At 42.1% G+C, this 27,222-nt stretch overlaps 4 protein-coding genes across 5 annotated transcripts in view; 2 read left to right on the top strand and 2 right to left on the bottom strand.

The window, feature by feature from the left end:
• The window catches only part of LOC126561840 (putative ferric-chelate reductase 1 homolog), a 261,537-nt gene that overhangs the window by 76,978 nt on the left and 157,337 nt on the right, over positions 1 to 27,222 (top strand). The window lies entirely within an intron of this gene.
• LOC126563500 (uncharacterized) overlaps positions 1 to 27,222 on the top strand; it is a 109,439-nt gene that overhangs the window by 34,158 nt on the left and 48,059 nt on the right. Inside the window, exons 2-4 of the mRNA XM_050220145.1 lie at positions 2,016 to 2,132; positions 23,931 to 24,864; positions 25,571 to 25,689. Coding sequence (XP_050076102.1) covers positions 2,016 to 2,132; positions 23,931 to 24,864; positions 25,571 to 25,689 — 1,170 coding nt within the window. The remainder of the gene's footprint in view (positions 1 to 2,015; positions 2,133 to 23,930; positions 24,865 to 25,570; positions 25,690 to 27,222) is intronic.
• Positions 5,511 to 10,104, bottom strand: LOC126563040 (uncharacterized). The gene is made up of 3 exons (XM_050219649.1): positions 9,891 to 10,104; positions 9,518 to 9,716; positions 5,511 to 5,700 (listed from the first exon to the last, which is right to left on the bottom strand). Exons 1-3 carry the CDS (start codon positions 10,102 to 10,104, stop codon positions 5,511 to 5,513), a joined length of 603 nt encoding a protein of 200 aa, XP_050075606.1.
• On the bottom strand, positions 16,780 to 20,256 carry LOC126562552 (17-beta-hydroxysteroid dehydrogenase 13-like). 2 transcript variants are annotated; one of them, XM_050219097.1, is made up of 5 exons: positions 19,696 to 20,256; positions 18,272 to 18,344; positions 17,916 to 18,099; positions 17,705 to 17,830; positions 17,546 to 17,627 (listed from the first exon to the last, which is right to left on the bottom strand). In XM_050219097.1, exons 1-5 carry the CDS (start codon positions 20,254 to 20,256, stop codon positions 17,546 to 17,548), a joined length of 1,026 nt encoding a protein of 341 aa, XP_050075054.1. The 2 variants fall into 2 exon arrangements, with proteins under 2 accessions (XP_050075055.1, XP_050075054.1); XM_050219098.1 differs by lacking the exons at positions 17,546 to 17,627; positions 17,705 to 17,830; positions 17,916 to 18,099; positions 18,272 to 18,344 and adding exons at positions 16,780 to 16,967; positions 17,080 to 17,152.

Genomic DNA, 27,222 nt, shown 5'->3' with positions numbered 1-27,222 from the left:
CTCCACTGTGATCACTACCACTGGCACATAAATAAACTAGATAAGTTTAATAATGTTGAGCCTAACGGTATTTTTTGTTTGAAACCACATGCAACGGCGTTTAGCTTAAGATTGACAGAACAAAAATCTTATTCAAAAGAAAACACAAATAGACCAAAAAAATCTTTAATCGCTCGGGAAGCAGACTTCGCTTGCCAACTCCATACACTCAGCATGCCTTCAACTCCTTGAAGTTTACTCTCCCAACTATCTGTCGCCGGCATTGTCTAGAATGCATCATAATCGTACAACCTCTACTACCTCTACGCCAACATTATGCTCGTACGGGCACAATGCATCGGAAACTGTAACGACTAGCTTCCTCGGTACCGGCAGTCCGGATTCGCTTGCCGACTTTTGTGAAATATGCTTCCACTGTCATTCGTTCACACGAGCACCGAAGACAGCTAATTGCATATCAACAAGTTTTTGATTAAATTTTATAACTCAACCACTGACAACAGAGGAAGTAATATGAAACTAATGGCGTTTCCCGGTTGCTTTTCATTGTCTTTGCACCTTTCGGTGTTCGGCGCGGAAGCAGCCGAAAGAATACTGGTGACAAGTGCCTTTCCTTCTCTGTTTCCGGCTCGCTTGGCTGCTATCAAGCGAATGCTGTGCATATTGGCTAGATAGAAAGGGCTCTTTTTTCAGCTCTCTTTCTTTCCTGTTTTTCGAAGCCTACATGCCGTGTAACTTCGATGCGTTGTCTTGCTTGCACGGAAAGCATGCGGGAAAAGTTGGAAAATTGCAACCATGATGATCGGGTAAATTGTGGCGATAAAACGGCGAGAATGACATATTTTGCAGAAGTTCTGTTTCCGTGGTTTGACAGCCGTTGCATGCATACGTCTGGTATTACACAAGCGAATCAATGTTGCGTCGCGGATGATGATGTATTTGGTGAATGAAAATATGGAGAATGAAGCGTCTTTGAAACATACGGAAAACAGCGTATCGATTCCTGGTGAATCTTTCCATGTAAAGAAACCTACGCTTTAACCGCTGGCTCAATGATGCATGATGGAGAGAATCAACATTTCTTGGCATGATTATTCTATAAACAGTTATTTATGTTGGCAAATCAAAACAACCATTTGCAAGCATTCGCCTAATTTATCGGTTACTCCGTGCAAAGTCAAAATATTTGAAAATGTTCGAAAAAGGCAACGAAAGTCGTTCTTTTCCGACAGGGCAGAAAACTTTGAACGCCTAAAAGTATGCTATAGTCATTTTGTGGCTTTTTTTAAATTATTTGTCGGAAACTATAACAATACTTCCTTTCTTTACATTGTTTGAATAATTTAATGCTAATGTAGCCAAAAATTCATTTATCGATAGTGTGGTTATCTATAGTATATTGGAAAAAAATTTACTATAGAAATATTCTATAGAATGGTAAATGTGGACGAATGAACAACATACACTCCGTTGAATTTTGTGTAAACTTTACCTCCAAAGAAAAACATATAGCCCAACTTTTAACTGGAAAGTGGTTAACTAACCATGATTGTAAGGCCAATTAAGAAGATGGCGACACACATTTTAAACATTTAACTTCTATGATGATGTTTAGCTTGATTCAGTGCACTGAAGGACAAACCGTTTTTAACCATTCCACCTGTCAGGGCTTCATCTTCATGTAGTTTTGTTTCGTTGTTTTGATTCTCTTTCGTTTTACACAACTTAACATAACATTGTTGGATTATAACATATGCATCAGTTATAAAACAGTTATATCAGTTTTGGTTATTATTGTTTACCAATTGTTTTCATACCGCAGCATTTAATACACGTTCGTTCTGTATGTGTTCGGGTATTGATTTCATCCTTCCCACGCATGTGGCCGCGCCCTGGCTTGCCATATTCGCCTCACACAGTCAACCCCTTCCCCTCTCGCATGCAATCTTCCGTTCACTCGTTCTTTTATGTCATCATGCATCATACGTAATCATCCGTTCATTTATGTTTTACAGGACGTTGTGGCCACGGGAGTCCTTGTGAGCAATTGTGCTACGAGCTGCACGATGGCATGTACGAGTGCGACTGCTCGGAGGGATTCGAGCTGAACAAAAATGGCTATAGTTGCCAAGGTAAGTCGCTCCCCACATTTCGGTTTTTGATAGCTTGCACACAACCGTTCACAACCAAACCTATCCCCTCCAATGCTGATGCACCCCATCCATCACGCCAACCCAATTTGCATCTCGCACTGGTTCGGGTTAGGGGTTAGCAGCTGCTGAGAAATCGCTTCCCTTTGGCGCATTCCCAAACGTTGCCAGTCTGACAAATTAGCAACAGTCCCATCTGGGAGTTTAGGGTTTAAAACTGCAAGAGTAGTTAGGTACGGGGTAGTGCAAAGGATTGTTTCGGCATAGCAAAATGAAAACAAAGCCCACCACTAGTAGACTGGTGGCACTATCAGCTGGCAATATCGTTTAAAAGGTAGAATGATAGCTACAGCTGTCCACGGTGCTAGCAACAGTCACCCGAACAGCACTGGAGCACTACGATTCCCAGACGCGCCACGGTACTCCAAATCGCATGTAATCCAGCCAGTCAGCAGATAAAGTGTAGCACCGCCGGATTAAAACAAGACGAATGGTAAACATTTCGAATCAGAACCAACAGCGCTGGAACCACCGTTGGTGGTTCTTGCCCTTCTTACACATTTGGCAGAGACACAAACAACGTACGTACTACGAGAATTAGGGTAACGATTTGCAGCAATCGGGAAAGATATGGTCACGCTCTACGAGGGTGCAAAGGACGAGCTGACGTTCATGGTCAGGTAGAGACAGAATGGTAAAAATATAACAAAAAAAAAAACAAAATTCCCTCCACCATCTGGGCCATCGTTTGGCAAGGTGTTTGGATGTACCGGTTCGAATTGGTCCCGATTTGTCATTTCGGGTAGAGCGCACCGAAATCCACGATAGCAAAGAGACAGCGCAATACGAGAGTGCATGTATGTATGTGTGGACGGGTAGCAGTACTGCCAAGAACGCATGTAAATCATGCTAAGCTTAAGCATTGTGGGTCCTGTGGTACACAATCTTGCGAAAGGGAAAACCCCCGGAATACCGGAAACTTTAATCGGGGCAAGATTTTATTCGCGCTTTCCGCCCAAATCCGTTGCCCGGTGAGCAGCTCTCCGGCTGATAGCAACACACTGGCTGTCCCTTGTGGTTCCGAAATGGGAGTAACCATCAGCATCCAGAGGGCTGGGTGGTAAAAGAAAAAGTTTCGGTAAGACCAATGGGCTTACAGAAACAGCACACACGCATGCACACATACACGCGTGTGCCACACAGTTGAAAGCTGTTGAATGCAATAAATCTTCCGGTCTGGTTGGTGTTTTGGTTGCTTTTGCTGAGGTGAAAAGTTTTGCGTTTGCTGAGTTGGCAGGACGAGTTTAGGGTTCAGGATCTGTCTGAACACTTTTGGTCGAGTCGAGTTGGTGGGTTGAGCTTGAACAGTGCTGGACAAAACAATAAATCGACTAATCTAAAACTACTGTTGCTGCTGCACAATATTAAGAATTGATCCAAATCATGTGGAATTTGGAAAAGGCATATCAAAAACATCCAGACGTATGTTCTTTAAATGAGGAATTCGTTTTTATATGAGTTGAAACGATCGGATCATATCGTTTAACCTGAATGTCAATCATAAAGTTCACAGAATTAGGTTGGAATGATCTCACGAATTTAAAATATATGATATTGTTGTACGGACAGGGTGTCTTTACGGAATAACAGAAAAACTTCCTTAATTAGCCAGGATGTTCCAATTGCGAGTGATTCTTTAATGACTATGAAAACTATTTTAATTTACTCTAAACCAATCTTTGCATCAACAGTCTAATTTTTTCGTCTGACACTGTATTTGTGATAAAAGGGCAAGAAGTATGGTAATGGTTGCTGCAAACTGAATGAGAACTCGGAACGTGAATTTAAATTTTGAACTATATTTCAATCCTCGAGCGAGTCCTATGGCACCCTAGCGTAAGTCAAGCAACAAGCACAATGAAAGAAGCTAAATGTTAAACGTTTACATTTTATTTGCTTAAAATTCGGCTTGTTTCTCTTTTCTCAGTATGTAAAAAGTATGACTTTTTAATCATAATAAAACGTTCTATTGTCACCTTGACGTTCATTCGCTAGAATGTATTACTTTGTTGAACGTGAAAAAACGGATCAATACAATGGAAAAAAAAATCTTTAACGCAGTTCATTACACACTGCTTCTGGTGGAACATTTTAAACTATGTACACTAGGTGGGTTTATTTATTTACAACAGTTAACAGTTCATTGCCACCAATAGCATCATGTTTCCTAAAAGCATTTTAATTTTTTTTCTGCTTTTGTTCACCAGAGTAAAGTGCACTTAATTATTGGGTTTTATTTTTATCGCTTGTTTTCTCACACCTGATCCTTCCCGACATTCCTGGATTCTGTGCTGCTTCCTCACTGTTACCGCTGGGACGTTAATTTATTCATATCCTACCTACCTATGCCTAGAGATTTATTACAGTGTTGCCATTGTTTTCACACTTGACAACGTTTATCGATCACATTTCATGGTTCGCCGAACTGTTTTAATCGGCTGGTGGTTCCGTGTAACCAGCTGTATCTGTGTCCAATCACACCCGATTCATACGCTTTTCTTCACATATTCACACATAAAACGCATAAATTAGTCGTGCCGCGTATGAGTATGATGACGGCGGGTCCCGTAATCGAATCATTCGCACGTCTGACTGTTAGGCGGTTAAAATTCATCCACTTAGACACACGCACACGTACAAGTAAACCGCATACGCGGAAGCAGGAAGCTAATGATGATGGCTTAAGATGAGCATCCGCCATCGGAATGTTAGCCTAGCAGCGATCAATCTGGTTACACATATCTAAACGCAGACTCTTGTGTTGTGATGCTTGAACGGTACCGAGGGCGATGTTACCGGTGGAGTGGAAGGTGTGAAACCGACACATTGGGTAATAACCGAGAGCATCAGCTCACTAAACCTAATCAACCGTATAAGGTCAACGACGGGGAGGGGGGGGGGGGGTCAGTGTTGTTCTTTTTTCCCTTTTCTTTACCTCCCCGCTGTACACTATATTGCCCTATCCACGTAGAGCATCGGCAACAGTATTATTTAAAATAAAAGCAAAACGTAACCAGCCGGTAGCGTGATTCACTTCCTACACACCGACTAACAATAGACTCTCGAACGTTGAGTATCACGCATTTCCACGGGTTAAATGATCAGTTCCGGAGCTTTATCCGCCGCTTCATTTTCCTGGCTCGATGACGACGAAAAATTTGGGCAGTGTAGATCGAGGGCCATCTTTAAAAAATCCGACCAGACTCTCAATATCTCTTGTGTGGATATCACGCGTCCACGTAACGTTTGGTAACGCTTGGTGTTCTGTTGTGGCAAATTGAATGCGATGCCAATTTTCAACTACTTCAGGTGCACCACATTCGTAAGCTTGAGCAACTTTTTCGAACTGTACGGACAGCTTGGCCAAAGATGGGAGCATCCAATAGGCGTCACGAGCGCATCACCAGCGTCCCTTAGCAGTTGGCCCATGTGGGCGGCAAAGTGCCATTTCGTCGGACTCACAGCCATCGTCAGTGATAAGGTTGTAGATCTGCCAGAGGGAAGAAAAATCAAAACTCGAAACCATTAGTACACGATCGGACAGCTACAGGCCAATAAGGTCGCTTTTAAAACGTGCAATTATAAATATAGCTATCGATCGCTGATACGGTGCTGGATTTTTGGGGGAATACGATGCTGACGGGCGGACTGAGATTGTAATCGCGGTGTGACGCGGTACGAGAAATGGGAACTCTCCCACCCCCCCCCCCCCCCAAGACGCATGCCACTGCAAGATGTTGCGTCGCGAAAGCACGTGGCACAGTTTCGATACTCACTGCACGACGAGCCGTGAAACAGATGATTTCTGGTGCCGCGTCCGAGTCCGTAACGGCACGAACCGGATTATTATGTAATCGTTTTGTAGCACGCTGTGATGCGATTGTTGCGGTGCGAGAAAAAAAGATGATCAGCAGCGGTTGGGCACTATGTACGTTGGTGTTGGTAAATTGTATAATTGCAGTTTGAAGAGTACATTGCCCAGAGTTGATTTATATGTTGGACTATTCAATGAATCAATTTTTTTCGTAGTCGAGTAGTCATCATATTGGACCTTTGAAGAGACACATATTTTATGAATAATCTGATTGTTTCTACTTTTACAGTTTACCTGCGACCATTCTAGCTTGTTATTAAAAAAGTATAAAAATTCTTTAATTTTTTACATTTTTTGTAGCTCAAAGGGTAAATCGGTGGCGGTTCTCCGTTGTAATAAAATATAATTATTTGATATATGTTTAGCAAGCTAAAAATTTAACAATAACCAGTTAGTAAAAACAAATTAAAAAGTCAGATAAAGGTTACTGGAAACCTTGTATCGTTTCAAACAGGCTATATATAACTTTACGTTTATCCTTGTTCGTCAGAACAGGCATCGAATGCATTAAAACAGTTCCTTAGACCATCCTTGAGCAGTTGCAAATCGAAATGAATTCGTAGCAAATTTATATCATTCTCTTCCGACTGCATCAAGGAAAGGCAGGTGAAAAACAAACTAGAAAAAGGCAAATGTAGCACACACACTACCTCTGAAAGATACTCAGAAACAGAAACGCTTCCAAAACGATGTCCGCACAGCAGCAAGCGCTATGATGTATTGACCCTTGCCCGAACCTGTATGGAAATTTCAATAAGTCAACTATCGGTTATAGCAAATGTAAAACCACCACCTCTTTAGGCAGCACCGGCCGGGCAGTAGAGCATGCATTTGACTTGTGTCTAACGCCTTATCGAAATTCAGCATGCCGCCATGCACAACACTCATGACATTTTTCATTGGACACATTTTGCGGTGGCATATCGCTTGAAGGTGAGCAAGCTTTGCAGTGAAGGAAAGCGAACGCTGGCAGACCAAGGCGATTTGGACATCCAGCAGCGCATTAGGCTGGGCAGAGAAATCATGCCAAAATAAGCCCTTCAGTTAAATCCGCTCATGCTCGATAAGGGTCGTTTGATTGTTGGACGTTGCATTCGACATGTCTGTTTTTATCGTCTCCTTTACAAAATGCATGTAACGTTTGCAGCGAGAGCGATTTATTGAATTATCTATTGTAAAACACAAGAAAAAAAACAGAATAGTGACGAAATTAGTAATTCACCCAAAGTGCATTCGTTTCAAAACACTGCGCCAAAACTACGCAACCGTCAGCCATCGAAGCGGAAACGAAATCACGAACGCTCGCTCCGTACTTCGAACGAAAGTTCGGCCGTGTGTTACTCAACCGTTGCAAATACGCACATTGCACATTGCCTCCAACAGTTCCTCCCTAGGATGACCATCGAGAGCGACGGGCAGCGTGGTGGGTTAAACAAGACCTACATGGAACGGCAATCCCTCCCTAAAAAAAACGAGCTGTTCTCTAATTGTGATTCCGAGCGCGTTTGAATGAGAGAGTGACCCATAGCAACCAGGGTGGCATTATTTTCGCGGCACAGCGTTTTGCGTACAAACCGCTCAATTACAGGCTGGTGGATTCGGCAGTGGTTAGGTGGCCATACCTACGCCGTTAAAGGGTGAGTGGACGCGAGCGAATGTGAGTGGTCCGGTGTGTAACGTTAAAGCTCACGGCATCGTGCCTTCGCTCGGTCGATCGGTGGTCGATGAATTGTCGCTCGAAATGCGCGTTACAACGCGTTCACTTTGGGAGGGAGTTTGGGGGGAATTGAAGGAAGGAAGGCGGGAAGGGTTAGCAAAACAACAACAAGCTACCCACTGCACCACTCCACTCCTCTTCGTGTCGGCTGCACCAATCGCTCCTCCGAACTGATCCGATGAAGTGGCTGACCTCGTTCGATTGAAGCTTAAAGCCCACACCGATACCAATATGCATGAATTCTGAGTGTTTGTGAATGGTTTATAGTGTCTCGTTTGGTTATTTCAACGTATCGAGCGGTTGGTGCATAAATTGTTCTTTTGCGAGATTGATTAGCAGCGATTTAGACTTGAACGACTTGTGAGAGCGCTAAGACACGAACCCGGGTAAAACTGATCTCGTTCCAGGTGCGTATGATGTAAAGCTAATTAATTGAGCGTGAAAAGGTTATTCAAGACCGTGACCTATTTTTGCAGTGTCTCGTGCAGGCTGTAGCAGCCCGGACGCAATAAAATAACTTTCACTCGTCTCAAGGTTAGCAAAAGCAACATCTACATCGTCAATCAATGACCTGCAGATATTGCAACGCGTGCTAGCTACACGCCCAGGAGCATTCATCAGGAGCAGGTTATCAACAAGTCGAATCTTCTGGTACAATTATTTATCTTCATGCTTCGTCCATACAGGGATCGGTCGCTATAGTTTTTTTATGCATTGAGTTTCTGTCTTTTCGTCGCAATCGCACGTTTAGTTGATGATGATGATGATGTAATGTTGAGTGTCCGATGTCAACTGAGCTGCCGGTTGATCCAACACAAAACAACGAGATGCTGTGTTCAACACCTCGCCAAAAAAGGGGAATGGAAGGCTCAACTCTACCAGTCATGATGGCGTTCGTTACGCCTTACCGTCGTGGTACCGTGAGCGAAAGCACAATAATTTTGTATGTTTTAAGCCGACCTCATCGTCTGATCGCTGCGTCATGGTCGGTTCCACACTCATACTGCCATTTCGTTCATACCGATCACAACACGTGCCTCCGTTGCACAAACGTTCTAGAAAGAAGGGCGTTCTTTGTAACACTTTCGTGTTTCCGAAAGGCACACAGCAGAAAGAGCCTTCTAGATGTGTGATCATTAATTTGAGCTTTTGTTTCGTCACTGCGTCACTCTGCGTCGCTTCCGCATTCGAATGTTCGAGCACGCGATTGTGCAGGCGATCATTCCAGTTTCCCATTCCACCTGATAGGATCGATGTAATGAGGCTTCCCTCAGCGAGCTGTGGAGCTGTGTGGATTGTGTAAACGGCCAAACGGAATGCATTTGAACGATGAAACTGGATCAGTGTACGGATGGATGCGGTGGATGTAAATTTTCCGTACAGTAAACAAAGCAGCGCATGACAACGGATAGAAATTTGCCTCTGCCGGCTTTTCGATTGCATCCAGCGTGTCCAGCGCTGGATGTTATTGAACCGTTCCAATGCAGTTGCTGTGGCGTGTAAACGATCGCAGTACGCATGCGCAACTTCCCTTTCACTTCCAGTTCCGAAATTGTGGGCCCCAGGGGGGCTAACTAGCCGAACGGAGGAAGTGGAAGTGAAAACTGGTTTCCATTTCAATGACCCACAACCGATCGACTGCAAGCTCTCACGCACGCACGAAAACACGGTGGAAAGTTCTGCCAGGCTGCGGCAGAGCCTAGCTTCTGTGCCTACCTTATCAATGAGAGTAGATCCCGCTCACGGACGTTTAGCGAATAGTTGGGCTTGGCAGCCATCTCGCACAGTAACTTCGGGAGACACGCTTCCCGGAGCGAATTCTTCAGCTTTTCCTTGCGTGCCGCTAGCTCTGCCGACGAGAGACCGGCCGTGTCCTGGTCCTGCTCAAAGTCACCGTCAACATTGCCACCGATTTCTGCGAAACAAAACAAACGATCACGTCGAAACCATATCAATAAACAATACTCTTCCATCCGTATGTGGTCTAATAGCTACTATAAACAACGCTGTATACGGTTTATGGCATCACCACTCTGAAGCACTATGAATGTCGCTTTATCACACACGTTGAAGGTTCCTGTTCACCTACCATTGGAAGGACTGGTACGGGTTTGAGCGCTCGGAGCCGTTTCCTTTCCGGTGGGAATCATCTTGGACGTGTCCGTCTCGACCTCGGTAAAGCCCGACAGGAGCGATTTATCTTTCGGCTCCTTGCGAGCACCACCGTAGCCGAGCAGATCGCCGAATATGATCACTACGAAGGCCATCACAAATATGATCCGGAAACGCCACGCTACCTCCATGGTTTTCCGCACTACAAACTTCACACAAAGATCAGCGTACGTTGTGAGGCTTTCGGGGGTCTGAAAGTGTTTCGCACCACTCCCACTGGTTAAGTAATGTGACATTCACCACAACGGCACGGTACGCAATCGTTTCACCAACTTTTCTTTCGTGATGCCAAGCTTGCTATTGGTTTGTGCTTTGCAGCTGTTCGATTCCAATCCACCTTGAACCGAAATCGATCGTTGTTAAAACGATTCCACTTTAACACGAGCTAGATCCTCTTGACATCGTTGAATTTCAACAAATGAAGTTAGCACACCGTAAGCTGACAGCATTCACCAAACGATGATTTTTTTCTGCACTTAGTACCTACAACAGGTTTCCCTTACTACAACAAGCTCGATCACGCACGATTTGATGCGTCCACGGGTACGCGATACAGTGAAACCGACAGTTCGCTGCGACCGACCACGGGTAAACTCAGAAAGCAAAAGTGCACACCTGGGCACGAACCTGATCGTAGCTTGAGCTTGATCGTTCCACAGTGAGCGTGAGAGGAGGGATTATTGGGTGTGTTCACACCGTATTGTTCGACTAGTAAAGATTGGAAAATAAGAAACGAGAAAAACGTTTTTATATTTTATTCCATTTAAAAATTGTTTGAAGAATAAGGTGAGGCATTAAACAACTAACATTACATGCAAGAATAATAATAGACCTATATCATATTAATTTTTTTACCCATAAATGATTTATTTTCAAGACGTTTTGTTTTACAAATAAAAATTTAGAAAAATTCCAAGTTGTTAGTCTGCCACTCTCAAATTGTTTACAAGCGTCTTATGCTCACGAAATGGAACATTACACGCATTCTCATGCGATGTTTTCTCAGCAACGCTCACTCTCATGTTTCTCCGATGCTTGTTAACACCTTACTAAAAAAAATTGTAAAAAGGGTTACTGCCAGAAACTCGTTTTATGATCGTTAAATTATTTTCTCACCACGAGTGTTGCTTAATGTCGTGAGAAAAGAGAACAGTGGGTAAACAGCTGATCGGAACTCACAGTCAGATGCATTTCCAGGTTGTGTTTTCGGACTATTTAAACCTCTTCCGGGGTTAAAAACGACCGGGGAGCTTTTGTCTTATAGTTCGCTGTTCTCATTTCGTAAGCTTTATACGTTATGCAGATTCTGTACTGACTTTCTATGCTTTTTTAAAACGTACTAATATATATGATTATGGCAAAAAAGTGTGTGTTAACAAAAATTAAGAAATTAAAAATTTCAGTTGCCGTGCTCTGAATTTTTCTTTTCCATGTATTTGCAGTTTAGTTTGACGGTAGGATAACGAACTGTGGATTTTTGAAGTTTATGATGCGTCTACGAAGCTATGAAATAAGTGGAAGTTTGATAAACATTCAGTCAGACATACCTTATCGGGAAACACCGAGAAATTCAGTCAGTGAAGATCTCAGACGATATCAATATCGATCCTTGATTACCAGTTTGAAATAGATAGGATACAGCACTATGTGTTTCCAATACAACTAGAGATACCACAGTAGATCAGGAGGCTCAAACGCTCAGAAGCCAGGAGGCCCTCCAGACCATCACAGAAAAATTGCTGCTCTTTTGCTAACGACGTCTCTGAGCATGCCTACCATATTCTTATTTACTAGGCTTAATTTTATTGCATCGGCGGCTGAAATAAATAATGAAATGATATTGATTCGGATGATGATTTGATGCTCGGTTTTTAGGATGAATATTTATTTAATTGTTAACATAGTGACATGAGTAATTTTTTCAAGAAGCTTCTGATAGTAGAAAGATTATTCCAAATTTATTTGCTACTCCTGAGATCTTGCGTTTAATATAATACAAATGTACAATATACAAACATAAAGTTGTGTTTGGTTTTACATAAATTTATGGTTTTTTGTTTGTTTTTTGTCCGTTTTTTTATCTTAAAGAAAAATCCTCGCCTATGATATCGAAAAAATGGAAGAGACTCATAAGCAATGAGTTTCTTTTTTAACTTTTGAATATTAAATGTCATTGGTAGTCCAACAAAAATTTACAAAATCCCTGAGCTATGCTATGTGGAGATTGCTATTTTACAATATGAATTCTGCAAACGTTAAGAGACATTCCACCGATAAAATTTTTCAAAGATGGTTAGAGTCCTATTTCTTTTTAGAACTATAAGGAAAAAGGTCTAGAATAATTCATAAAGGCTAACAAAAAATTAAGGTGAAATTTGCAGCTCGTTTACAATTATAATCTTATTGTGCCATAACGTTCGGGATGTTCGTTCTAAGTAAGCATCTCTTTGCCAAATGAATCACCGGAGAAGGAAGATTCCTAAGACAAATGAAAATAAAATATTTTGTGAAATTGCATTATTCGATGGTGACTTTTTTTAAACATTCTTCTTACTCATAAATTCCCACAAAAGGACCAACTATTTTCGGCATGTACACGTACTGCTTGTTGTAAAGAATGCCATCAATAACTGCACGAGCCACATCTTCACTGCGCATGATAGGAACTCGATGTTTGATGCTAAAAATAGAGCAAGCATTGAATTGGTTAGTCCTTAAGCAATGCCATTCCATCACACGTACGCATATTATTACCCCATTTTCTTTAGTGCATCCATCAGCTCGAGCCGTGTTTTGATGAAAGCCGGGTAGACGGTGGTGGTTTTAACGAACTCGTCAACGCCCTCATTATGCAGCTCGCTGGTGAACGAGCCCATCAGCCCACGGACGCCGTACTTTGAGGCGGCGTATGTAATCATACGCTCAATTGGCAGGTATGCTGCGAAACAAAGCCGAAGTAGTCAAAGCTGTTGTTTTAATACCCAAAAAAGCTCAGAATAAAACGCCCACAACACGGACACTTACAGGCTATTGAAGCGATCGCCACGATGTGTCCTCGTTTTCGCTGGATCATGTCATCTGTGAAGAGGCGTAGAGTCTGGAGTTTGGTGTGGGACAAATGAGAAATAGGAACAATTATTGGATGCGTTTACTTGGATGCGTTTACTTAAAAAAAAAACTCCTCCATCACCTTTTACTCACCCAGAGATGGGACAGCAGATTGATTTCGATCACCTTCTTTAGATCTTCTGGGGTGCCCTCGCGCAAGGACATCAGCGGCAGGACACCTGCATTGTTCACGAGAATATCGATCGGACCTAGCTTGGTAGAAACTTCTCTTTTCAGATTGGAAACGGCCTCGAACGACGAAACATCGGCCTGTTCAAGAGGGAAGGGAAAATGTGGACCATTAGTTGCATCCGCATCAAGTCGCCAGTGAGGCCTGCAGCATAGCCGCACCAACGAGCCAGTCGGCGAAAGAGCACGAGGGGGGAAACTAGTTGCAGTTGATTACCCCGGTTATGCACCATCACTGCACTGGCAACTGGGTGGTTCAATAGCTTTAGCTCACTCTAGCGACGGTGCTTAGTTGCGGTGCACCGATGTTAGGTAATAACAAGCCCTTAGCAAGGTAGCACAATGAGGAAGCACAAAACAGCAGACAAAACAAACAAAAGCACACCCCTCCCCCCTTTTCGCATCGGGGTTTGCGACAAAACTATGCAACCTTTACCTTAAAGAATTGTGCTTTCACGCCCAGCTTCCTAACGTCGGCCACCGTTTGTGCGCCGTTGACATGATCCAGGTCGACCACGGCTATATGGCAACCGGTCTGGGCCAGCTGCAGACAGATGTCACGCCCGAGTCCGTTCGCACCACCGGTAACGAGTGCCGTCCAGCCGGAAACGTTCTTCTTCGTAGCTTTGCGCGTTAGACCGACGACGAACTGCACAACAATCGGGACCAGCAGGACGAAAAACGTCACAACATCAAACACAACGGACGCGACAAAGCTGACCGTTTCGAGCGGGCTCGTTTTCTGCCTGGAGGCTGATGATGGTTTCCCGCTCAGTGCCTTCTGGTACGGCGTTTGGCCGATGTTATGTAAACTTTGCATTGTGCTGCACCTGCTGCCCTGTAACTGCTGCACTCAAAAATGCACTCAAACACACGTTCCGCTAGCTTCTGTTTTTACTCACTAACGCGATAGGTATCGTGACAATGCTGTTTGATTTTGCCTCGTTTTGAACCACTCCGTACAAACACCGGACCGTAACTGATCGCGCGAGTCGCGTACAGTTGCAGTTGCAGCTGCAAATGAGCTGGTTAGGTGTCGGTGGTTGGGAAACTGTTACTAGCCCTGTTGGAGCTTACCAGAAGGGGACGTAGTTAGGCTGCCGGCTACCCAAGCCTGCTAGCAGCAAAGGTGATTGGATGGTCCGAGAAAAAGTAGTGTTTTTAATGCGGTACGGCGCGTGTTAGACAGTTCTACAAATAGTACTGTTTAGCGATAACAAGCTGCAACAATGCACGTTGTTATTTCGGCTAAGAAGTTGGCATTGAGTTTAGCGAAAGCAAGGAGTGGGAAATAAAACTATTTGTTTCTTAAACATACATACATATATACAAAAAATGTGACTGTTTGCTGTTCACTTTCATTCGAATCCATTAGACTGCTTTGGCAAGTACTTTCTCTAAACTACAGTTTAATTCTTTCTCATTCTCTACATACTTAGACTGTGAAATATTGGAGGAAGTATTGTAACACGGTAGCTTGGTGCCAGAAATCGATGACAGTCGCCCTATCACTCTCTCAGTTTGTAGACTACGTAGATACTTTTCTTTGAAAGTTAGAGTTGAACATCACTAATAAGTCTCAAATTTAGGAAGAACCTGGCTGGCTGACTGACTCGGGTTTTTCCGAATTTCAACGAGATTCAGATCGGTGCATTTTCTCCATAAGTCCAATACTGTCAGTATGGATTCAAAGGAATCCATCAGAAGCTTATATCAAACTCCTCGTCACTGGAACACCAAAACCCCCTAACCATGAATAAATCAATGTCTGCAAATTCCATGATTGCGCTACATTAGTATTTAATTACACGGTTTTTCGTTTCGGTGTATTTTTGTTATATTGATTACCAGTAGCACTTAGTAGGCTCACTTCCCGCCTTTTTTACTTTATATCTATCGCGAAGGGACGAATCCATCAGCTATAAACTTGGTAGCGTGGAAGCTCGCTGCCTGATCTTGCTGGCAATTGTGCATCTAAAGGGGAATGCTGACTCGCGGTGAACAAATGGGGGAGAATCGAATTTTCACGAATTTTTCAGTTTCTGTGGCGAAGAATTTGATTCAATAGCCTCTCACTGCTGGCTGCTGCTGGCGAACGAAAGATACTCGTTGAGACGACCTGTTTCTGTGCGGGAGAAGTAAACTTGTGTTGATAGACAACGAACATGATGTACCTTTTTCGCGTTAGTTGCTGACGAACGGATGATGCTCAGATGTAAAAAAAAATGCGCCTACTTGCGTAGCTAATTCCAGTGATCGGTGACAAACATAGTGTTCTGTTTTTGAGGTTTGATTCAGACAAATGAATGTGAAATAAGCATTAAGGAATTCCATTTTTTTGTTTAAGGAAGTTTTAGCACGCGTGTAACGCAATAATTTATTTGCATGGCCATTGATTTATCCCGCATTCGAAGTAGGTATACTTATTATTGAAGAATTCGGATGACACTACCCAATCTCTTAATTATTAATTATCTTGAAGCTTAAAGGAGGTTATAATAATAATGTTCTTATCATTCTTGACAAGTTTTTCATTTCTGGGAGGCCAGTCATCATACGTCCAGTAAGTTGCTTGTAATATGCTTTCCGTTTTTTTGCTTTTACCAATTAATTTTTTGCATGTAATGAGAATAACTAAGAGTCGTGCTTTTTAGTTGGTTTCTTGTTTTATTTTTCCTTTATTATTAAAAGATTCAAATCGTTTCTTTTTGCTTGAGCTGTTTTGTTTTTGAATTCTGATTTGTATCTTTTGTCGTCGAGTAGAAATAACTTTACCAAACATTGGCGGATAGTAATAAACTAGTATTATTGACACGCGTTGTCGAAATGGCTGTGAGCCATGATCGTACATATATCATGTTTAAATAATCTCAGCATGTCTTAAAGACTTGTTGATGGTACTGCACTTAAATCTTATAAAACCAGAACACCATAATAGAACAATAAAACATAATTTGCTAAACAAACATGCGCTGTTCTTTTGAAACAGCTACCCTGAGTTTGTGAATTATTCGTTGATTCAACTATGAATTATGAAGCAATGGGAATCACATATTCCACGTTGACACAATAGAATAGTGCTGAAGATAAAACTTTGTTCGAAAAAACTCATTCAATTGGATCTTGCGTTTCATTTGCAGTTTTTGTTATTTCTTTCCATCAGTGAAGGTACATCGCCCATAACCGTTTCAATCAGAAGAGCAGACAACGCACTGGGTAGAAGCCTACAAGAGCAAACAAAATATCATTTTAAGGCTACAGGGCTGCCAAAAAAAAAAAATGCTTCGTCCTCCACTTACTCGGATAGGTACAAGAATAATCGAATGAAGAATGGTGCAGCATAGATACTCGAATCTCCACGCAGAATTCCCTCGATAGCAGTGTGCGCCACACTTTCAGGCGTTAGTATGGCTAGTTTTTCATCAAAACTGTAGAAATAAAAAGGAGTGTAACGAATAAGGGATCGGTTAAAACAGCGTTTGCGATAAAACCCGATTTATACGCGTCGCTTACCTTAAGTCACTCAACAGATCCATCAGCTCCTTCCTGGTGGCGATAAACGTTGGAAACAGTGTACTGGCACCAATCGTTTCACCAAACCCATCCATCGCAAGCTCGCGCTGCAGTGCCTGCATCATCCCGCGTACAGCAAACTTTGTAGCAACGTAGGAGACGGCTCGGGGCATCGGGATGTATCCTTTCGGGAGGAAATTTTTCAATTCCAAAAATGCAAACCGTAAGTCTTTTGTAAATAAACTCTCTGCTGCCTCGGCTCATTGAGGATGGCACAAAGTGCTACAACTTCATACCCAGTATTGAACTAACGGCAAGAATGTGTCCTCTTCGGCGCTGCTTCATACCATCGATGAACGTACGGATGGTCTGTAAAAATGAAATAACGAAGAAGAGAAGCAAATACAGACACGAAACACTACTGAAAAAAAAAATCGGCATTTCAATGTCATCTCACACTCCCCCAGTGTTGAAGGCTTGGCCCACTGGTCAGAGCTTGCCTAATCGAAAGTCAATCACATTTCACTCGACGTGAAGAAGATGCATGTGGCGGATTTACTCATACTTTTTTTATTATTGGCTAACGGTGAATTAGAGAAGTTGTTTGAGGCGAGTGCGATGCTTGTACGTTGTTTGGTTCGCTGCTGCGCTGCTGCACCCCAGTTGCGTCATGTCTTGGATAATTTGCTACTTATTTCAGATGTACTTTTCGCGGTGAAAATTGAAGACTGTGGACCGTTGCTTCAAGGTTGCCACGGGTGTCTAGTTTCGTACCGTTAGCTTCGGTATTTTGCCCCGCATAACACAGGACACCAGCAGATGCCTAAGGCTTGCCGGTAAACATCTAGAAAGAAAAACACATTGGCAGTGTGCAAGACTATGGTTTTTGGTAATGTTTTGTCGGCGGCATTCAGCACTTACTCGAACTGTTTGCTAAACAGTGCCATAATGTTCGGGACAAACACTTCGCGCTTGTTGATAAGGACACCCTTGATAACTTCATTCGCTACCTGCTCTGGAGTGAACACGTAGAATCGCTTCAGGAAACTAAGGAGTAAAGGTGATTTAGTCCAAAAAGGGGAATTAGTAACATCGTCTAATTTATAGCCTGTGGGTGCTTGCTTTGCAGTACTTAAGCTTGTCGAGCATATCCATGAACTGTTGGCGTGTTGCAATCAGCGCCGGATAGACGCAGGTCGTTTGTACCGTATTGTCCAGCCCATCCATCCGCAGCTCGCTATTGAGCGATTCCATTAGCGCCCGGACGGCGTACTTGGTTACCGTGTACGGAATGAAGCGTCCCACCGGGAAGTAAGCTGCAAAAGCAGTGTACCTCGCATAAGTTTAGCCTGCTTCTGGAAACCAGTTGACCTTGCGTGTACCGTTCGCCGTAAAGGCCAACCGGGTTTGGAGGTTTTTGTTGCAGTTTGCACATGTGCAGTGCTGGTGCTCGCGTTTTGCAAAGTGCACTGACCTTCGCTTACTTACCTGCGATTGAGGCAATACCGATGATATGACCACGGTGTCTAGTGATCATGCCAGGCATGAAGGCGCGTATCGTCTACAAGGTGTGTTTGTGTAGCGTGTGTTTGTGAGTGAAACGAAACAAACCACGTAAGATTAAAAGGCACTATAGGGTGACGAAGCTGAAGGGTTAAGGTGAAGTAGATGTATGTAAAATAGCAAGAGAACCCCAAAGAACCGCAGATATGGGTGATACGAATAAAATACAAGAAAAAAAAGTGCTCACCGGATTTTTCGTTCGCCAATTAGGTTAATGTGCACTATTTACATGAATCAATTTGGAACAATCTTCACTCTCACAGTCACATTGGCCTGAAACGTTGTTGCATAAGTGTTCTTGACGGTAGGTTTTTCTGTTCACCAATAATTGACAGTTATAAAATTTTGAAAAATTAACCTAGTATGCCCGGGATAAGGCAAAGAATAAGGAGGAAATGCCTTATAAATCTGTAAAAATCTAGTCAACACAAGCGGTGTGGACAATACGGCACTGGACCGTAATAATCATTTAGAAAATAAAATAAAATTATTTAAAAACTTTCTGTGATATGAATGTAAAGCGATTTTGACTGGATGGAATACATGGTATTGCCATGGAATGAAAGAATAAGCTGATGTTCATCGATACAGTTTAAGTTTTCTGGAAAGGGTAATTCATTTACAATGTTATTTTTTCTTTGTTAAAGTTAATCGATACATAAACATTTGATCGTTATAAGCCAATGCTTACTGAATTGTTATAACTTTACGTATAAATCGTGGAAGCTTCGGTTCGGCATAAAATGTGATTTGATTGTATGGAATTAAAAAAAAATCTCATTTAAGTCAATAATGATTTAGGATTTGATTTTGAGGTTTTTGGTTTTGAGGTTTTGAACAACGACTTAAGTTTTTGTAGCTTTTTATTAATGGGATTTTTTTCTTTGAAAATTAGCCATCAAACTCAAACTGAATTTTAACGTATAATTACCTATAAATATTTTGAATCACAAAAGTCTGTTACTTTCCATCGTTTCAGTAATTTCTTAAAGCAGGTTTGCGGTTTTTTTGGTTCGAGTTATCAAATAAACACGTTTAAAAAAGCAAATTATCACCAAAACCATTTGCAGTTTTTTTTGTTTGATCAACTAAAGAATAATTGTTGATACACAATTAGACAAGTGATCAAATGTCTATAATTGGTTGTAGTTTTGTATACATTCGAACAGTAGAACACTTTCACCTTGAGGTACAATGCATAAATTTTTTTTCGTTACAATTTTGTACATAATTTTTCACACACTTTGTTTGAACAAACACACACAAAAATGCAAAATTATATCACCACTGTAGCACTCTTATTTATGTCAATCCAATCCAATAGCCGAATGAAACGCAAAGCAACTTACCCAGAAATGTGATAGTAGATTCACATTAATAATGCGCTCCAGATCGGTGGCTTTACCCTCGCTGAGCGAAAGCACCGCCAGCAGACCAGCATTATTGACCAGCACATCAACCGGACCAAGTTTCGATTCCACCTCTAGCCGTAATCGTTCCACCGCTTCGTAGTTTGCAATATCGGCCAGAAACGCTTCCGACTTAACACCAAGCTTGCGCACGTCTTCTACGGTTCGTTGGGCACCGGCCATATCGATATCGACCACGGCAACATGGCAACCTTCTTGGGCTAGCCGAAGACACAATGCCCGTCCCAAACCGTTGGCACCGCCGGTAACAAGGGCTGTATGGCCGTGGATGGATTTCCTTTTGCCCGGCATCACAAGCCCTATCACTCCACTTACAATCAGTGGGATTAACTGCACCAAAAATCTCACCGTGTCGGGAATGACATGGTTTAGCACGAAGCGAAACAACTTCAACGGTTGAAGGCTGGTGCTACGGTGGGCCAACTTTGCCGGGACGTATCCGTTTGCTGTGTTGGTAAAATACGGTACTTCGGTAGTCATTGTACTGCTGTTTTGCTTTAGCGGGACGCGATGTTGTTTAGTCGCAACACGGAATAGATCTTTGCACGGAGCGCTCTGTAGCGCGACTGACAGCACCAAACCCGATCAAAGCCTTCATCATGCAAAATTTATCGCTGCTAGACGCACACAAGACAAAGATCCTCTCAGCATTGAAATAGGCGAGCGCGCGCGTCTTTACGCATGGTACTGGCTGGCTTGCCTTGGAGTGTTTCGTCTCGTTCACGCGCTACCCGACCATTTGGTCATAGAGATGCAGCATACGTATCGTGGAGGGATGTTTGTACAGCTTACATCCATAAATCGGTGCCAGTGTAGCATACATACATGCATGTGTGTGACCTTCGATGTTTTGTGTGCTGGAGGTGCCCATACAAGCCACAGACGTTATTAAAAGCCAAAACTTTGTTCTATTAAAAATTCTTCATGAATGGCCAATGATTTCATTAGGAGCTGATAAGCTTGAGGTTTAAGCTTGACCTTTGCTGGAAGCTAGTTTTGCGTTCTGATGAGTAACACAAACGTCGTCAAGCTTAAATGGTCGTTTGAACAGATGTAAATTTACATATTTTAGAAGATGTGACATTTTGCAAGTTTTGTTCAAATATTTTCTTCTCTTTTGTGTTTTGTTTTATCATACGATTTAATCATCATGGTGTTGCAGGGTTTTACTATAGCCATGCACACTAAGAATTATTCATTCGTCTCAGATTTTTTGCAATAAAAATGAGTAAATAGTGCACTTTAATGAAACAATTTTAGCACGTAAAAAACAAATTTAACCTTTGAGTTTTGCTTTTCTTATTTTTTAGTAGTGTAGTTTAACTTATTTATTTTTAATAATTTATTTACAAGTTCAATGATATAAATTAGATTCGTTAGTTTGGCTGATTTTCGTTTTGCTTGTCCATTATCGGGCAAAGACGAATAATATAATAAGACTATCTAATTTTATAGAAAATGTAAAAGTAAGGTCATGGCGTTGATCAATTTTTATTTTTGTACAACTCAGATAAATGTAATTAGAAATCGAGGAAAACAAATCTTATTTAAGTGGCCATTCGTGTGAAAATATGTCACAAATTTGTATTTTTTCTACATTTAACTTTAAACTTGTCCTGCTGTCAGTGTTTGTCGGTGTGCTCGAGCATGGAGTGTAGAAAAGAAGGATGAACCACGAGCTTGCTGAGCTATACGAAGAACCGGACATCCTGACGGTTGCGAAGACCGGCAGAATACGATGGCTGGGGCATGTTATGAGGCTGCCGGACACATGCCCCACCAAGAAGGTATTCGTCAGCGACCCCCAGTTCGGCACGAGGCGTCGGGGAGCACAGCGAGTTCGTTGGCTGGATCAGGTGAAGGGAGACCAGTCCTGGAGATCTATTGTTAACCGGGCCATGTCATGACGACGTGTTCTTTAAAAGTGCTGGCCAACATGATGATGATGAACTTAAAACTTAACTTAACTCAACTTAAATTAACTAGACTTTGATACTGTATCGGTTACCAATACTGTAACTCGGTTATTATGCAAGTAATTGGTCGTATATCGCTACAATTTTAATTTCTTCATAAACATTTTTTATTTATTTTTTATGATTATGATGGTTAATTTTACCAATGTATAGTTTTAAGCGATAATTGCTTTCTTGAAGCGGAACGACAGTAGTTGATACCACGCCATTGGATAGTCCTCACTACGGGGGAGCGTGAAGATCGGCGCCTTGGTCACTTCTTTCACCGTTACCCTTGGAATCCTGATAAATGATACACAACAAAAACAAAAATTTAAAAATACACAGTAAAGAAAAAAAGTAAAAATTTGAATACCAATTTCTGCAAATGGTTTCTAACGTGCGTTCACCAGCGCGCGGAAACATTAATGCTTCTTGGTGTGATAATCATTCATTCATTTCACTTTTTTCACAGTCTATTCCTCTTCCGCTAATAACTCCCACCCATAAATTCATATCCACATGATGAATGAAACACAGCTAGCTTGGCACGATTGTTTGCTAGTTGCTGAGAAGTGAACGAGACAAAGGAGGAATGAATAATTATGCACTCATGGTGCCTGCTAGCTTGACCCAGAGACAGCAGCAACGGTGAACGCAGCTGTTGATGAGTTGAACCCACACGGCAGAAACTCTCACATTAGTGGATGTAAATTTCTCATTTGTAGCGATTGAATTGCCTTAGATTCACCCCCCATTCAATTGAACAATTTTTCACCGCCCTCACCATTTCGGTCTGGGGAAATTCATCGGTGGGTGTAATTTTATTCGATTTAACGTTTCACTCATTAAATGTATCACGCCATGCGTGCAGTAGTCGTGGACTGTGCGTTAAACGTGTGCATCAAACTTTACGCCAAAAAGTCACGCCTTATTAGCGTACCTCATGCATATGCTTGGTTCGGTTCGTTGGGTTGAGGTTGGCTGAAACGCAAACCTGTGCCGCGAGAGAGGAGGGGTCAATTATTTTGTAGCACAGAACAAAAATCGTCCAGCTCCAGCTGTACGTTTACCCAGCCCGGATGATAATGTGGCAAATATTAAGCCCTAGCGTAAGTTAATGAAGCAGTTCAGCACACATATTTTCCCAAAGCATCCAATTGTTGGGGTTGATGGTTTGATCGAACCGAACCAAATGATCGGCTTCATCGGGCTACGCAAACAAAGGGCGGATGGGTACAAATGTGAAACCTCAAGTCATTTTGTTTGGCTAGTGTGTCACTGTCGGCCTATCAATCGGTCGCCGAATTGCTTCCCGGTGAAGCATGGCTGCACCAGTAATTGAGTAATTGGATACATTCAACAATGTCACTTTTCGCTTAGCAACCTCCCTGTAAATCGTCCTCGCTGGGCGTGAGACGGTCGCGAATAGGCGTACTGAGCCGTTGTGTGTTTGTGTGATTGATTGTAGTAATGTGAGCGTTGGGTAACATACGGTAGGCAATCCAATTTCAAATCGAACATGTTTTGCAAGTCAGCCAACTTGCTGGCTGCCAGGAAGAGATATGAGAATGAAGCCTACCATTGGCTGGGTAATGGGCGGGATTGGGGATTTGCATGAATAATTTAACATTGTCAAAACTTTCATCCTAGTTAATGAAAACATGCGTGAATAAGGTGAAGCTACAAATTCTCTATCATATTTGTTCAATTGTTTAATTGTGTGAACTTCGTCTTGTTGGATATTATTTATTATGTGGGCTTCAAAAAACTCTAAAGAGTACAAGGATTTATGAATATTTTCTGTATTATTGGGCTCCTAACCTTCAATCATGAATCCGCCGCAAATGAAATAGCATTCAAGTTGAGCTTCCTTGGCTTCTGAAAGCATTGAAATTTTCAAAAACTTTTAATTCGTCCGTCCTCGCTGGGTGTGAGACTCTTATAATTGCCTTCGCATCGGGTAATATTACTCTAGTAATCATGCCAATTGCTTGGCCGGTAAACTTAAACGAATCGAATTGAGAGGCACTCAAGGTATCATCGCATTTTAATTTAAAATTGCTTTAGTATTACAATTGAATAAGCCCTTTCTGACTCAATTTACTTCAGATTGTCTCCGTAACTGTTCGCCTCTGTTGTACGCCAAATCCAACCACCCATTCGCTGATCCAATTTTCTTACTTCTCCATTTTCCAGAAATCAATTCTACCTCCAGCGATGATAACGCATCGAACGGTGAGGAGGACGTCCTTTATCAACGCGGTGCATCATTCAGCGCCAAGCTCGACATATCCGACCTGCACATATCGATGCAATCGTTCGACGATGATGACGATGATGAAGATGCTGCCACCGGCAACGAATCAAAGTCGCCGAACCACCCGCCCAACATCCGGCAGGGATCGGCTAAAACTCGACCACCGTCGAACGGCAACCCAAACAGCATCGCGCCCGGCGATGAATTAGCGCGAAGAAAGGCAAACCGTAATTGGAAACTCGAACCATCCTCGAAGCAATCGCCGAATACGAATGAGGCCCGAGCTCGCACGTCAAGCCGCAAGGAAAAATACGTCCAAAATGATGGCCTCCCATTGCTGGTGACTGCGTACGGTGGCGGTGTGCGACACGATCAGCAGCAGCAGAAGACTTCCGCTTCCGGTGGTGACCGGCGAAAGTTTAACGCACCATCCGGCAGCAGAAAGGGATTGGCCGGTGTTGTGGATGGCACTGGCAGCTCCAATATGCCACTGGCGAGTGATATGGAAATCAGTGGCATATCATTACACTCACCCGTTGCCGGTGGGGGTCGGTGGCAGCGGGCAGACGTTCCGGAAATGGGAACGTCACCGGCGTCACCAGCTGCACTGCTGGCGGTTGATGATGACGATGATGATGCTGATGCATCGGAAATAAGGGCCCTGCCATTGGTGGCCAGTTCACAGGAGGAGGATGGGGGGCAGCGGGGCTTGGTGGGTGCGCAACGGAATGGAAAATTACCTCCGGAGGCGATGGGGCGCAGTGTCATCAGTCTCCATGAACCTGTCATGCAAAGCGTCACCGAAGGTTTGGCAATGCAGGCTGAGTCTCGCGATAATGCAACGCAACAAACAGCAGGCGAAACAGCGATAAGGTAGGTTAACAACGCGTTTGTGCATAATTTGTACCATTCTACGAAAGTGCGTTATGTGCATTAATTATTTTTCCGTTTTATTTACTGAATTGGTTAATGATGTTGTAATTTTGATAATTTATTGAGGATTTTTTATTCTTACTGTACAGCAATGTAGCAGCGTCCAAGGTTTACATTTGCCATGTTTAGTGTAATATAATTATAGTTTTTTGCCTCTAAATTGTAAATAAGAATTATTGCGAATCTTCGACATCAAATCCACCATTGAAAAAATGTAATTCCAAAAGATTAAAATAAAACACTGTGGCCACACTAGCGAACATTTTGATCTTTTTAAATTAATCGAACCTTCACCTCGTTAAACATAAAAAGTTCCTTCATTTGCAATTAAAGAATAATTTCATTTTGCTTTATTTAGGAATGGACGTCATTCCACAGTTTCATTGACGTAAGAAAACAGTGATTGTTTAAGCTTAATCAAATCATTACTGATTTGATTGATATGCAAACTGATTAAAATGCTAAAAATATACTGAAAATTAACGAAAAATGTGCGACGCCTTGTAGCTTGACTCAAGGTAATCTTAAATACGTTCTTGCGTTTTTAGTAGAAAAGCTACTGAACCGAGTAATGATTGTTTTGTTCTATTTTCTTCTGCTAATCTTTTACCCCTTTTTGTATCACATTCTATGACACCACTTTCAGTCAACCGTGCACTCTTGACTGTGGACCTGAAGGAACTTGTTACGTCTCAGCGGAAGGATCGTCGACCGCCATGCGATGTCTGTGCACATTTGGAAAAATTGGACCACGCTGTGAGGAAGGTAAGCAAAGATAAGTGGTGTTGGCTGGCGTGGTTTAGTTTAAATCGAATAAAAGGAATAATTAACACGAATATAAAATACCGAAAGGAAAAAGGGTACTTTTGGACTGGTATCTGGAGCTCTATACGTCCTTAATTGTATATCAAACTGTACTTTAAGTTTTATCATAAGTTTACCTGTTTTGATTTCACTCATAAAAGAATAATTCTTACAATCTAATTAACACTTTAGCTACAGAACATGAATGCACAAATTGTAGCATTGAGTTTCCAATTATCTGTTGCTAATAACGATGATGGTTACATTTAAGTCATTAATCATTCGCGATCGATCGTGATCCGTTGCTAGTTCCAGATCTTTTCAACTAGGGGGCAACTGCTTTATTGCTTTAAACTAAATCACAGAACTGTTTCAGATAAATGTTTTTAATTCTCATTTCTTATAATTAACTCATAATCATCTTGGACAATTTCTAGTGGTGATGATTTGTGTCATATCCCACTTAGTTTTAATTAGAGTTACTTGACTAGAAGGTTTACCAGAGTCGCAGTGAAGACGAGAATGGATAGTCAAATCTTTACACTACGGGAGAACATTCCGGATGGGATTTGAACGTCGGTTCTACCGTCGCTGGCCCATGCTTTAATTCATCCAATCTCAATTTTATCTGTTGACATTGGATGAAGTTATCATTGCTATGAGGCCCTCTCAAAAAATCTTTCAAAATGAAATGTAAAACAAAAAGTATATCAGAAGAAAGGAATAGTAAGGAATAAAATAATGCGGTCGTGCTCTTCAGACAATCGAATGCTGTACCTCACGAATTTAAATTTTGTACAAATCCAGTAAGTCACGTAACGTAAAAAAAATCAGTTTCCTTCCATCCATACACTGGTCAGCGTGATTATTTTTAAATGAATGATACAAAAAATTTATCAACTAACACAATACCACATGCAAGCAGAAAAGCTGGTTAAGTATGTTACGCTTTTTTGTTCCACCTAAATTCAACTTCTATTTGCTTACTACCGGACACAAGAGAAGGCAAGCCAAACTGAAGTCTGCGTGTATTTTTTTTTTTCTATATCTTCCTCACCCCTGTTGTGAAGCTTTGTAAGCGAGAAAGCTGTAAGCTGGAAGTGAAAATTCTTCCCTGTCTGGTCGCTCAACCTTTTGCGAGAAAAGAATGCGAGACACACGGAGTACGATGATATTGAATTCGGAATTCCGTGTCAGCTTGGAATGCCAATTTTGTTCTGTTTTAATGAACTCGATCCTACGTTCAAACGGACGGCCAGCTGGAAGAAACCATCGAACGTGTGCGTGCATGTGTGTAAGTGTGCTTTCAACACGAACGTTGGAAAGATTCTGCACCTTCGAAAGTTCGAATGATTTCAACATCCGGTAGGTGACATTTGAACGCATGCGGAGCTTGTGCGTTGTTACCAGGCTTTTACGCTATTGAGGATTGAGCAAGACACCTTTCCAAGAGCAGTATGGTAGAGAAGATTTTCTACCATTTCGTGTAAAGTG

The sequence above is a fragment of the Anopheles maculipalpis genome, chromosome 3RL (assembly GCF_943734695.1).
Source record: "Anopheles maculipalpis chromosome 3RL, idAnoMacuDA_375_x, whole genome shotgun sequence".
In the NCBI taxonomy this organism is placed as follows: Eukaryota; Metazoa; Arthropoda; class Insecta; order Diptera; family Culicidae; genus Anopheles; species Anopheles maculipalpis.
This window is presented reverse-complemented; position numbering and strand designations above follow the sequence as displayed.